General features: G+C 38.3%; 2 protein-coding genes and 1 long non-coding RNA gene across 9 annotated transcripts; 2 read left to right on the top strand and 1 right to left on the bottom strand.

The window, feature by feature from the left end:
- The first annotated feature begins 581 nt into the window (after positions 1–581).
- Positions 582–2,611, top strand: LOC120002463 (double-stranded RNA-binding protein 1-like). The gene is made up of 4 exons (XM_038851240.1): positions 582–807; positions 1,320–1,406; positions 1,614–1,843; positions 1,961–2,611. The coding sequence occupies exons 1-4, from the start codon at positions 582–584 to the stop codon at positions 2,609–2,611; spliced, it is 1,194 nt and encodes a 397-aa protein (XP_038707168.1).
- Positions 2,612–5,191: 2,580 nt separating this feature from the next.
- Positions 5,192–10,596, top strand: LOC120002180. 6 transcript variants are annotated; one of them, XR_005469129.1, is made up of 11 exons: positions 5,192–5,325; positions 5,405–5,544; positions 5,665–5,875; positions 5,978–6,044; positions 6,379–6,489; positions 6,652–7,045; positions 7,586–7,777; positions 8,201–8,247; positions 9,611–9,696; positions 9,990–10,122; positions 10,455–10,596. It is a non-coding gene; the product is annotated as an uncharacterized LOC120002180 (long non-coding RNA). The 6 variants fall into 6 exon arrangements; XR_005469128.1 differs by adding an exon at positions 7,928–8,058 and having other exon boundaries at positions 9,611–10,122; XR_005469127.1 differs by having other exon boundaries at positions 7,586–8,058.
- On the bottom strand, positions 10,294–13,764 carry LOC120002178 (lysosomal beta glucosidase-like). Of its 2 annotated transcripts, XM_038850807.1 has the most exons (9): positions 13,632–13,764; positions 12,759–13,158; positions 12,404–12,494; positions 12,186–12,331; positions 11,768–12,011; positions 11,573–11,677; positions 11,298–11,480; positions 11,012–11,216; positions 10,294–10,925 (listed from the first exon to the last, which is right to left on the bottom strand). In XM_038850807.1, exons 2-9 carry the CDS (start codon positions 13,079–13,081, stop codon positions 10,438–10,440), a joined length of 1,785 nt encoding a protein of 594 aa, XP_038706735.1. In that variant the 5' UTR covers positions 13,082–13,158; positions 13,632–13,764; the 3' UTR covers positions 10,294–10,437. The 2 variants fall into 2 exon arrangements, with proteins under 2 accessions (XP_038706735.1, XP_038706734.1); XM_038850806.1 differs by lacking the exon at positions 13,632–13,764 and having other exon boundaries at positions 12,759–13,189.
- Positions 13,765–14,083: the final 319 nt, after the last annotated feature.

Here is a 14,083-nt window from a genome sequence, read left to right as displayed (position 1 = left end):
CATTGTGACCGTTTATGTAGTTATACTAATACCTTATAACCATTTAAGGATCGTTTGTTATGGTACATCATATATTCACACGAAACAATATAAATGACTATTAATAAAAAAAATTATATGACCGTTGTGAACGTTCATTTAGTTATATACTAATATATGTTAGAATTGGTATATGCTTATATTGGAAATTTCAATAATAAGAAATCATGAACAAATTTTTTAACGCCAACATTTTTACTTATTTTATTCACCTACAATTCAATGAATCTATTACCAAATTCATTGAACCACAAAATCCAATGGTCCAGATCAAACCACATGATCCAACAAATCCTACACTTTCATTGGCTTTCTAGTTCTTCCTTAGTGGTTTCCCGCGTTAACAAAAAATGAAAATAAACTGTGCATAAATAACAATTCCATGTTTGTTCCAATCTCACACGGTAAGCGTTTCCTTTCATGCTCTCTCCCTTTCGCTTTATATGTGTCTGCAAATTTCAGAGTTCTTCACATTCTCTCTTGCTTCTCTTATAGCGCTTCTCTCTCAATCATTTCTTCATACAGTTGTTGTGAGTAACGAAATGTACAAGTGCAGGCTGCAGGAGATTTGCCACCAGAGGCGGTGGGCGCTTCCGACTTATTCGGCCATGAAAGATGGGCCAGACCATTTGCCTAGCTTCAAGTCCTCGGTTTCTGTGAATGGCCTCTCGTTTGACTCGACCGAGTCCTGGAGAACGTTAAGGGAGGCACATAACGACGCCGCGAAGGAGGCCTTACTCCACTTCGCTCCTGCCTTGCCACAATCAGGTAATCACTCCTTTACACGACTAAATTTTACACGCAATATTGGATGAATATGAACGATGAATCGATGTTGCAAGTTATGTTTTATGCGTGTTTTGGTTTCATGTTCTGCGCAATTCTTGTTTATATGACCTTGTTTCAATCGCGATCAAGCATGGATGATATTGATTCTCTGTTTCCTGATAGTTTTTGCGGTATATTTTTGTGAATTTCTTCTATTTGTACGCCTGTTTGGTTGTTTCGTTGAAGTCTGGATGGATCTGTTTGTATTAGTTTATTTTGTGCTGCCTAATTCAAACTTGCTTATCCGTAATCTTGCTTGGACCAAATCGAAAAGTTGTAATCTCCGTCTCCGATGCTTAGTTTTGAAAATGAATGGAATTTTCAAAATTAAATAACGCTGGACAATTCTAACAAATGATTTTGCATTATATTCCATGCATGTGTTTATTGGACCTATGTTAGAACTTGCTTCCTTATTGTAACATGTCTGCCGTCTGGTCTTCAATTTTCAGTTGCTGAGTTAAATGCTGAAGGGCCAAAAGTTGGAGAAATAAGTTTAGGTCCTGAGACTCTCTGTGGCACCTTCACGGCTGTAGATGGTGAGAAATTAGTGCTTTAACTTTTGTAAGATTTAACAATAAATGTTCTATTGTTCTTGTATTCTGGGGACTGTTGCTCTTTCTTTCCTTGTTTGTGGAAAATATTACGTTTAGATATTTAAACTATTCTTCTTCTGATTTGTTGCATCTCTGTTACTATTTTGCGTGATTCTCTCTTTTTTACGACTAGTTTACTTATTCTTGTAGATATGCACTACAAAAACCAGCTGCTTATCTATGCTCAATTGGAAAATCTTGATATCCCTCGATATTCAAGTCAAATTGAAGGCACGTCTCATGATCCCCGTTTTAAGGCCACTGTTGCAATTGGTGGGTGTACTTTCGAGAGCCCGGAGCAGTTCAGAACCTTGAAGGAGGCAGAGCAGGCTGCTGCAAAGTCCGCCTTCATGTCATTGTCGCAGGATGGCTTTCAAGTTGTAGGTCTCTTGAACTGATTTCTTTCAGTTTAATTTCATTGTTTTTAGGGTTAACATTGATAGATTACATTAATATTAATGACTAAACTTTCCCCAAAACTGGCCTTGTATTTTCAGGGTGACTATGGACTTTACAAGAATTTATTACAGGAGTTTGCTCAAAGAGAGAAAATACACATGCCAGCATACAAAACCGAGAAGTCTGGTCCACCTCACAACCCTGCATTCTTTTCCAGTGTTGAAGTAGGAGGAGAAGTATTTCATGGAAAACCAGGTGGATCAAAGAAAGAAGCGGAAAGGGAAGCAGCAAAAGTGGCTTACAGTGTTCTAAAAGAACGTAAATCAGGTTCTCCTTCAACTAGTGTGATTGGTGGTATTGTTGGAGATGAAAATCTGAAAACCACAGCTGACTTGGATCCAACCTTAAGTGCTGAGTTGAAAAGAAAATTGAAACAAAAGTCTGCCATTAAGTATGAAGGTAATGGAGTTCCTGAAAACGCTACTCCATTTTCGGCTAAAACAGAAGTGGAAAAATCTAAATCCATCCCCATCTCACCCAATGGAGTTCCTGGTATTTCAACTCTTGCCATTTCAGGCTCAAATGTCAACAAGACTAAGGAGACAAAGCCTTACTTGCTTAACAACAGGGTTAGGGTGTATCCCTACTTCCCAGACACTGCTTTTCCTGAAGGAATCACAGTGCTGCCTATCGGTGAAGACAAGTGGGTGGCTGTCAGCCTGGAGTTCCCAAATGAAGATGCTGCTTAAGCGAGGCTGAAAACAAAGGTGAAATAGTACGGACTAAGATATTACCAAGACTCCGTTTGATAGAGTGGTTGTGTTGATTTTCAACGCGAGCTATTAAGCCGTGAAAAAAAGGCTGAGCTTAAAACTGTTAAATAAACTGTGAGCTGTTTGGTAGAGTTGTTAACTGTTGTTAGTGATTAATTTGTGTAAAATATATTTTGTTTGTATTTTTAAATTTTAATTATTTTAGTTCAATATTAACATTAATTATTATAATTATAAATGAATAAATATAATTTACGAAATATATTAATTTATAAGTATAATTTATTAAGTAAAAATAATAATTACTTTAGTTTAATATTTAAATAAGTTTGTAATTTAATATATACTACATATATAAATATTTATAATGTTTGTATTAATAAAAATATTAATTAATAAAAGAAAGAAAAAAAGTTATGTTGAAATTGTTAGATAAATTTATTTTTTAATTAAATATATATATATTTTTAAACATGGGTTTGGAGAGGGGGTGAGATTTAAACCCACAATTTAATGGGTGGATGATTCCTTACATGCAAGGTGAATGTCGTTCAATTAATAACTCACTTACATTAAATATAAAATATTATATAAGTGGGATACACATTTTTCTTTTAAAAAAATTAAAATTTTGTTAAACAGTGCAAGCATTACAGAGGACCCATGTAATTTTCTTAAAAAAAAAATAAAAAAGGTGCAAACCGCCTCTAAAAAAGCTTCAATCTAAAGCTTTTATTTTAAAGCAATTAATCTAGCGGTTGTTAAGCAGTACCACCAACTTAATTCATGCGTTTGGCACAGCGATTCCATAAAATGGTACCGCTAGCGATCCCGTCTCGGGAACCGCTGTGCCAAACAAGCTAGAGACTTTGGTTAACCAAGAAGAATAAACAAATAAAGAATCATACAACATTGACAGAGACTATAAGAAAAGGACGCACAAAAGACTCACCTAAAGTAAATCTAGAAGAGAACGAAATTACGGCACCGTTTTGTTGCTTAACAGAGGCTCCTCAGTTTCAAATTGCCTTTGAAGAAAGGCTTTTACTAGTCACCAGAATTGCTGCAATTCATGTACAATAATTCTGAAGGAAACTTCAAGATTTACTACTTATTTGATACTAAAGATTTGTTTCTAGTATTTAGTATATGTTAGAATTTTTTTTTTGAGAAAGTATATGTTAGAATTGGTATATGCTTGTATTGAAAATTTCAATAATAAGAAATCATGAACAAATTTTTTAACACCAACATTTTTACTTATTTTATTTACCTACAATTAAATAAATCTATTATCAAATTCATTGAAACCACCAAATCCAACGGTTCAGATCAAACCACATGATCCAGCAAATCCTAAACTTTCATTGGCTTTCTAGTTTTTCCTAACTGGTTTCCCGCTTTAACAAAAAATGAAAAGCAATAAAACCTATATAAATAACAATTCCATTTTTGTGATCTCACACGGTAAGCGTTTCCTTTCCTGCTCTCTCCCTCTCGCTTTATATGCGTCTGCAAATTTCAGTTTTCTTCACATTCTTCTCTGATAGCGTTTTTCACTCTGAATCATTTCCTCATACCGTTGTTGTGAGTACCAAAATGTCCAAGTGCATGATGTAGGAGATTTGTCATTAGAGGCGGTGGGTGTTTCCAACTTATTCGACCATGGAAGATGGGTCAAACCATCTCCCTCGCTTCAAGACATCGGTTTCTATGAACGACCTATCGTTTGACTCGACGTATCCTGAGGATGTCCAGGCAGGCACATAACGAGGTCAAGGAAATTTTCAGTGTCATTATGTGCCCCTGGATGTCCTCCAGGACTCCATCGAGTCAAATGAGAGGCCGTTCACAGAAACCGATGCCTTGAAGCCAGGGAGATGGTCTGGCCCGTCTTTCATGGCCGAGTAACTTGGAAGTGCCCACCGCTTCCGATGGAAAATCTCCTGCAGCCTCAATATTCTACTCAAATTGAAGCAGGCTGCTGGCAAACTCTGCCTTGATGTCATTGTCACATGGATGGATTTCAAGTTGTAGGTCTCTTGAACTGATTCCTTTCAGTTTAAGTTTTCTTTGTAAAACCTAGAACCTATTTACAATGTTTTTGTCATGATTCTCATTCTTTCTACCCTTCATGTGGAGGCGTAGTGAAAAATTCCTTCGTCAAGGAAGAGCCAATTTGCCTTATAATCAGGCAAATTTGAAGCAACAGTTTTGGACTTGGGCTTTTGTAGTGGGCTTGGCCTTATAATCAAGCAACTTTAACTAGGCTAAACTTGTTGGCCCATATGGCCCATTACAAATAGAGAGAGTTTCCCGTCCCCTTCAAATCACGGCACCAAAAAGTTTTCCGTTTCCCGTTCCCCGACATAAAACCATGTCACCGCTAAAATTTCCCTCACGCTTTATGGGCTGACCTGCCGGCATTTTGGGCCGTTTGGCCCATGAAAGTTAAAAGTTTCCCGTTAGCGTTAAAAAAAGGCGTCAAAGGTTCCTTATAAATACCCTCAGTCCCACTACATATTTCATTCAAATTTCGCACCTCTTACTGAGAGAGGGAAACGAAGTTCGTAACTACTAACTAGGGTTTACGAAATTGTTCAAATTGTTATGGAGGCCTGTGGTTTGCAGTTTCGAATTGCCAACTACGTCACTAGAACTGATCGGAAGGAACTGGTATTATTAGCACTGTAAGTAGTCGTGTAGATTCAAAGAGAAATAGGGTTTACGAAATTGATCCAATTGTTATGGCGGCATGCGTTTTTGCAGTTTCGAATTGCCAATTCCATCACGAGAAGAACTGATCGGAAGGAACTGGTACTAGTAGCGCTGTAAGTAGTCGGGAAGATTCAAAGATAACAATAAGGAAACCGTCACTGCCTAAAATAGTCCATCTGGGACAGATCACTGTAAGTATCCATCCACATCAGCCATGCACTCTATTGTTGTTCGATTTTCGCAGCTTCTATTTGTAGAAATAACGTTGAACACTAGGGTTTTCTGTAATCGTTTGAATTGTCATGGACCAGAAGCAGAGGAAGATCCGATTCGAAAAAACTAATGCTAGCAGCACTGTAAGTGGTCGTATTGATGGAAACTAAACAATATGGCGATGGGACTTGGTAGAGTGAGATTCCGGGTTTGTTTGAGGGATTCAATTCCTTGGCGGCGTTCGCTTCTCCCACTCTGACATGGCCTATTCTTATTCTGGTGTTTCTCAACCTCACTTCCTCTGTCTTAGTAAGTCCCCACACGTACATGTTTATCGACTTATTGTGCGGGATTGATGATATCTTCCTTGCCGTTCAATTACGTGACTAATGCTTTGACTACATTACCCAGGTTAACTAGTGTTTTGTCATTTGGTGAACAACTATTGTTTCGTTGGCAACCTGAGACATTCCAATTGGTAATGCTCTTATAATCTTGTTTATTTTTAATGTACTGTGCCACTTTGTAAGGGTTTTTTTGAACTTTTGTTTCTTATGTTATGGAAGTACTTATTTCGATCAAGCAAGGAAAAACATTTTTAACTTGTGGATGATTAACAACATGACATAACTTTTAGTTGGCAATCTGACCAAATATGTGTCCACAGTTGAGCGACTGTAAAAGATTATTTATGAGCTTTGGTTGTCAATTTGGTTGGTACGAGACTTTTGTTAATTTCTTCTCCGACAACATTTTTTTTGTCATCAACTCAAATTTTTTTTGTTAATCATGTTTGCTTGTGTGTTCTCTAGATGTCTTGCCTGCTCTACCATCCAAAACTGTTGTTGAAGACATCTGATATTTCGTAAATGTGAGCCATATATATTGGACTTGAAGAATTTCTTCAGTTCCTTGTCAACTAGGTAAAGTATTATAGTTTTGGTGGTTAATTTTTGTAATGTTCGAATAAAAGTTGTGTCTCATGGTTTTTGTTAAATGTTAGTTTCATTTATGTCAACAATCTATTTCAGCTTAGTATGTGTCTCTTGAGACTCCATTAGATGAATGGCTTTCTGTTCTGATAGGAAAAGGCGAAAGGAAGAAGACTAAGAAAGACAATCAACTTTAACTTACTTCTCCGTGCGAGCAAAGGATATTGTCTTCTAAAACTCACCTATTTTCTTGCTGACATTTTGGTTACATCATTTAATTTTGACATAAAAAAAAAAACTCGCCTATATATTTTCATTGCTCTCATAGTATAAATATTTGCTGCCGCAGGCCAGTGAGGTGAGATTTGTTACTGAATGCTTTACAACACATACAGTCAGCTCTTATTAAGAGTTCAGAAACTCTATGGCCCATCTGTTCTGACTTCTGATCCAGATGATCGGACCTTGCATAAAATTTCAAGTCTGTGGAATAGGTCTTCAGGCGCTTACGCTTTGGGTAGTTTGCTTAACTCCATAGGCTTCTCAGGTATGTGTTTCTTCTCTATCTGTAGATTATTTTACAATTTGGATGCAAATTCAGTGCGAGAATGGCATGAATTTTTTGAGTCCACAACAATTAAAAATTAAAAAGTCATTGCGGTGGTAAAGAACAGCAGGACCACTACCCCCTCCTTACAGTCATTGTTAATCAGGTTTTAGAAGGTTATATGTGTCCCCCTCCTTACGGCCGTCGTTAATCAGGTTTTAGAAGGTTACACGTGCACCAGATGGACACATTTAGTGCATACAAACTTACCTTTGCTAATGGACTAGTTCAACTTATCAGGAACCATCTCCATGCTTCTTCTATGCTATTTGACTTGGTACAGTGTTTGTTCTCTTTGTTTAGGTTCTCTTTTTATACAAAAAGGAGGGAATCTGTCCCCTTCAGCCTTCTTAAACTCTACTTCATGTCATATATACAGCAGAACCTGGTTTGACTGCAGCTTTTCTTCTCTCTATGGTCCAACCTTGCAGTTTCTTTTTTTTGAGCAGCAATTTAACAATTAAGAGCTATTTTTTGCAGATTGGGGGAGCATTTGTTCTGGGAATTGGATTTCGATGCTTGAAGAATACCTGACAAATGAAGATGGATGAGTGGTGGTAGGTCTATTGACGTATGAAATCCCAACAATTGATATTTGACACCATACCTAGACCGTTCAATGTTGAAGTCATGAATAGCGGCATCACCAAAAACACATTCTCTCTTCAAAATGTATGTCTGTCCTTCCAAGTTCCAACTTCATGTAAAGACAATTATATAGGCCCCCATAAAACTACCTCTCTGTATTGTGGGTTTCCCTACTTTCTAACATATGCCTTTTCTCTTGACTAGAAAGTATTGTACTGTTAAAAAATGCCTCAGGTTAACTAGTGTTTCTTCTGGTGGACGAATTGTTGTTTGAGGGAATCAATTCCTTGGCGGTGTTCGCTTCTCCCACTCCGACATCGCCTCCTCCTATTCTTGTCTTTCTGAATCCCACTTCCCCTGTCTTAGTAAGTTCCCACACATACATACATACGTTGACATGTATTATTGGCTTATTGTACGGGATTGATGATATCTTTCATGCTCTTCAATTACATGACTTATGCTTTGACTATGTTAACTAATGTTTTTCTTTTGGTGAATACCTAGGTGGATGGTTCGAAACTTTTGTACACAGGATTACGAACAGCTCTTTGGTTAATATCTCATCCTTCTAATTTATTTGGTTTTGAGTAGATGACTTGAAAATTTGTTCGAGTGTAGACTCTAAAGGATGGTCACTTGATGCTTCGTGGAAGAATCAATCAATTTGTCATACAATCAAGAAACAGGGTCCATATTGAAGGCCCATTACTAAAAGAGAGTTTCCTTCATGGCTATAGTCCACTGCCCGTTTATGGGCTAGGTGGGCAGAGATTCTTGGGCCCCTGGCCCATGAGAGTTAAAATTTCACCATTCGCATTAAAAGCGAGTCACCTGATTAAAATCTGCCATTGGCGTTAAAATCACGTCACAGACTAAAAATTTTCCCTCCACTTTAAGGGTTTGCCCGTTTAGGGTGTTGGGGAGGGTTGGGTTCGTCCCAACTCCTGAACACCTCTCAACCCTTGATTGTTTGAGCGTTTAGGATCGTTGGTGCAAACACGTCTCAACCCAACACCACCAACACTTCTCAACTCAACACCTCCCAACACTCTAAACGGGTAAGCCTTAAGTATCATGTATCCCTCAAATCACATTTCACATCTTTCATTCAAATTTCTAGGGAGATACAGTTAGTCATTAGGGTTTGCAAAATCGTTCAATTTGTAATGGGGCCTGTGGTTTCCAGTTACCAATTCCGTCGATGGATCAAAATCGGGGCAGGAACTCATAGGAAGAAACTGGTACAAGTAGTAGTCGGGAATCCCGTCAATGCCAAGAAATATTCCCGTTGGGACATATCACAATAAGTATCCCATCCTTTTGCTATTCAATTTTCGCGCATTCTATTAAAAGAAATAAAGTTGATAACTAGGGTTTACAAAATCGTTTGAATTATCATGGCTGTCTGCAGACTCCGGTTTCCATTTTCAAATTCCGTTAATGGATTGGAGAAGAGGATGAGGTGATCCCAAGAAGCCGGTAGTAGTTGCATGTAAGCGGTCGAGTAGATTCAAGCAAAACAATATGGCGGTGGGGGAGACAAATTTTGGATCGTTGTTTGAGAGATTGAAGGTGGAAGATCCATTGCTTCCTCCATTCACTTGGGAATCAATTCATTCCGAAGCCGGCGTTTGATTCTCCATTTCTCCTACTCTGACATTGCCTCCTCCCATCCTTCTCTGTCCAATCCCCACTATCAAACTGCTTCTGTCTCTGTCACCGTAAGTGTCCAATAAATACAAATGTTCAAATACATGTTGTATGTGATCGAAAATATCTTCCATGGTGTTTCAATTACTTGCCTAACGCTTTGCCTATATTACTCTGGTTAGCTATCGTTTTTAGTTTGCTGAACGAATAGCTTTTAGTTAGCAATATGACATTTATGGACTGCTAATGTTTCTCTCTTTTCAGTGTTTTTCAGTGTACTGTGCAGCTTTGGTAGGGCCTATGAACTGCTGTTTCTTATGTTCCAGATGTACTTATATCCATGAAGGAAGGTGAAGCACTTTTAACTTTTCAATGATTATCAAAGGGGCATATAACTTTTGAGTTAGCAATGTGACCAAGTATGTGCATGCAGTTTTAAGTGATTGTAAATGATTATTTAGGAGCTTCAATCATTGATTTGGTTGGTATGAGGTATTTGTTAATTTCTTTACTAGCTGAGCTAACCAAGATAATTTGTTGATTGTAGCATTTATTTGTCAACATGTTTTCTAGTTATGTTGACATCTGATATTGTGCATATATGAATGAGTGTATGTGTGCTTTCCCTCTCTCAACATTGCAGCGCTCAGATCTAAAGGAAGGTAATATAGTTTCCCATGAAGCCAAAGCAGTGCCAATCCATTTAAGCGCAAGATACTACCTAACGTTGGAGGACATAGGCTGAGCAGTGTCTTTCTGGGTTTATCTTGAATAAGGTAAGATTGATTTTCCTTCGAACACACACCCACATATTATCAAATGTCGTTTTGATTGTTCTTCTAGTCAATTAGAAATGAAAATGTTGATGTCTGGATATCTGATATTGAAAATGTGGATGTCTGGAATCTGGATATCTGATATTCTTGTTAAGAGTTGAAGATTATCAATTAAGAAATTGTACTAACCATTCAACATTCAAATGAAAATCTAAATCAACTAATATTATTCCGAAATCTAAGTACTTAAAGACCTCAGAATAGACGAAAAAATCATTATTCTTCTAGAGCTTAATGTTTTCTAGAGCCTCTATATTACATTTCCTTGACAGGCTCAGTAGTAAGACCAAAACCAAAGGGGAAGAGTGGTTCATAGTGAGCATCACCAACATTCATTGGTAGCTGATCAACTGTTTTAAACCATGTCCGGGCAAGCTTTCCGGTGAATCCATAGTCCCCGAACAGAACATCAGCAACTCCTTGGCCTTCACTACCTGGTAACCATGCAGCAACAAGGGCTTCTATTTGTGGAAGATAAGGTTCCATCACGACAGGTCTGCCGGTGACAGTGATAACAACACACTTGACACCACCACACACATTGCTGATTGTGCTAGGACCGGGGTCCATAATAGTCAAGTTCAAGCTGTCTCCTTTAGTCTCTGCATAAGGAGGTTCTCCAATGGCAACAATGGCAAAGTCAAAGTCATTGGACTTGACAAAATCGCTACTAGGGTTCTCACTGTAAACAATCTCAGTGCTAGGATCAACAGCAGTTGAGATTGCATTAAGGATTGTGGTTCCTGTTCATTACAACACACAAGGAATCAGATAATTAACTCTAGTCCCAAGTATATATGTGGTTAGAAGCTGAAGTGCATATACATACCAGCAGTGTTGTTGTTGCCACCAAGTCCCTGCCAAGTGATACTCCAACCACCACATTGATAACCAAGATTATTAGCATGAGTTCCTGCAACCAAGATTCTAGATGCATTTTTGGGAAGAGGTAGCAATGGACTATCAGCATTCTGTCCGTTCTTCAAGAGAACAAGGGACTTCCTTACGGCTTCCCTTGCCAAATCTCTATGCATCTGCGATGAAAAGTAAACAGTCTAATGGTACTGGAAAGATACTTGAGATGTTACTGTAAAGAAATTGAAAGTGAAACTGACCTGGCCCCCAAGATGGTGCACGTAGCTCTGATCGGCCATAGGGTTCTCAAACAAACCCATTGTGAATTTCACTCTCAAGATTCTCCTAACAGCATCATCAATACGACTCATGGGAATAAAATTGTTATCAACCAAGCTGGTCAGGATATTGATGAATTCGGTATGGTTGAGGGGAACCATGACCTGAAAAGTGTTGAACAGACACATTAACATCATGGCATGTGTTATTTCATCTATGAACAATTACAAATGGTATATATTATAGATATTCTAACCATGTCGATTCCAGCTTGAATGCTTTTGAGAACTGAGTAGGTGTAATTTGCATGGTCGGGTGTGGTGATCCTATCAATACCTTGCCAATCAGAGATAACAAAGCCCTGCAGTTTGCAATAACCCAAATATTAGAAGACCAAGGATAATTTCTTTACAGATGAAGTTGTATACAAAAGCTATACGAAATACTGTACCCTGAACTTTAAGGTATCCTTGAGAAAATTAGTGATAAGATCATGGTTAGCAGGCATCTTTTCCCCATTCCAGCTTGAGTAGGAAACCATGACTGTGGCCACACCCTTCCTAATAGCATCATAGTAAGCTGGCATGTGAATGCTGAACAGTCCATGCCTATCAATCATGGTGTTGTTCTCATTGATACCCTTGGTGGTGCCACCATCACCAACAAAATGCTTCGCACAAGCCGCAACCTTATCACTGTCACGAGGGTTTTGTTTTCAAGTATCAGAATCAAATTTGTTCTTGAATTCACATCAAACACTTTTCATCAGATCAAAAGGACCAGACAAAGAGCATCAAGTTGCTTAACTTGATTTGTTGAGTTAAGAGCAAATAATGCGAAATCAGAATCACAAGAAGTGCATATATTACCTTCCACCAACATAAGGAACACCCTTTGGTGAATTCAAAGGAAGGTCTCCTTGCAATCCAGGTATGATTTCTGTCATTTCCCTGACAATGCTCGGGTCCTCACTGTAGCTCTCATAGCACCTTCCCCATCTAGGATCTCTACAAACCTATCATGAAAACAGTTGGCAGTTAATCGACTTATGGAGAGAAACATAATTTCATCTGCAGAATATATATACCGCAATGCATGGGGCAAAAGCATAATTAATCCCAGTAGCTCTGACTTCAAGAGCAGTCGCAGCACCAATCCTTTTCGCAAGGGCAGGGTCCCTGCAACAAGATAGATCATCATATGAGTAATGAGTAATCTCAGATCCTAAGAAATATTTCAGAGAGCTGAAACAGGGATGGAAAAAGAACATCTTCGTCGGACACACATATCTGAAGGATTATGTATGACCAGGCATTTTATCAAACAGTATGAATTGGACGTCAAAGAGAAAATAAAGCAAAGGAAAGACATCCAGATAATCAGATTGCAAATAATAAAAAATATAAAGAGAACAAAACACAATGTTATCATATAAAGATTACCTAGTGGCTCCAAGACCAATGTTGTGTGGGAATATTGTAGCCTTATAGACATTATTGTGGCCGTGAACAGCATCAATGCCATAGATCATAGGAATCCCAAGACGGCTGGATAGGGATCCATTCTGGAAAGCATTAACCATGTTAATCCAATCCTCAGCAGTGGCCTGAGAGAGTGGCGTACTCCCTCCTCCACTGAGTAGACTACCAATAGAGTAATCCCTCATAATCTCAGGAGTAGCAGCAGTTCTGTCTAGTTGAACCATCTGACCAATTTTCTCCAACAATGTCATTCGACCCATCAAGTCTTTGATCCTCATATTCATGGGTTCATCTGGGTTTTTATACTTTAAGACTTCTGCTTCAGCTGACAAGCATAACACAATGCAGAACAAGAAAAAACCTGCAATTCTAGCCATTCTGACAGAACTCAGAGAAGAGATTCAAACAGCAATCTGTGGACACCCCAACAGATAGAGGGCATAGAAGTTAAAACAGAGTGTGAATATAAAGGAGTGGTTATTATCTAGGATTGATATGAAAATACCGACAGATCAGTAAATCTTATATTCAAAATGCAAAACAATTATTAGGTATGGATAAGAACAAATACCCCACTATGATTTGTTCCGGATTACATTACCAGACATATCAAGCCCTGAATATTTTCTTACCAGATATACACAAACCAATAAAGAGTAATTAAGAAAATAACTTTCTATCAATAAATGTTAATTACTCGTTATTCAGCCCATAAGCCCATTACTTCCATATTCATAATTTTTTATTTCTTCTAGGATCATACATTTATTTGTACTTCTCATGTTAAGCAGCAATAGGCTGACTAGAAGAATCTTCTGAAGCTGTCCTGCGCAACTGGCTTAATTGTGAATCATAACTAGTAGTATGTGTCTTGTTTCAACAAGCAACCATAAATCTGATGCCGCTGCCTTATCTTGATCCAATTAGTTCAATGCATCGCTATAGTAGGGCCAGATTAATACTACAGACATGTTCGCTATTCTGTTCAGGTAAAACTAGTGTGGATGAAAGCTCTACTCCACTTTCTGCAGTACCAGATGTGGAAAAACCTAATGGAATCCAGGCCACCTCTACTTCAGAAAACATACATCTCTCTCCAACTGGGACAGGGAGCGCTTTGCCTTCTACGCTGACTGTTCCTGATATTTCTACCCTTTCGATTTCAGAAACCTCAGATGGAATTCTGTTAGCCGATACCAACATTAGCCCTGAAAACGGTACGCCATTTCCGGCTATAACTGAAAAGCGCCAAGCTCCGCTGCATCTCTTCTTCAACTAGTCGTCTA

The sequence above is a fragment of the Tripterygium wilfordii genome, chromosome 7, assembly GCF_013401445.1.
Source record: "Tripterygium wilfordii isolate XIE 37 chromosome 7, ASM1340144v1, whole genome shotgun sequence".
Classification (NCBI taxonomy): Eukaryota; Viridiplantae; Streptophyta; class Magnoliopsida; order Celastrales; family Celastraceae; genus Tripterygium; species Tripterygium wilfordii.
This window is presented reverse-complemented; position numbering and strand designations above follow the sequence as displayed.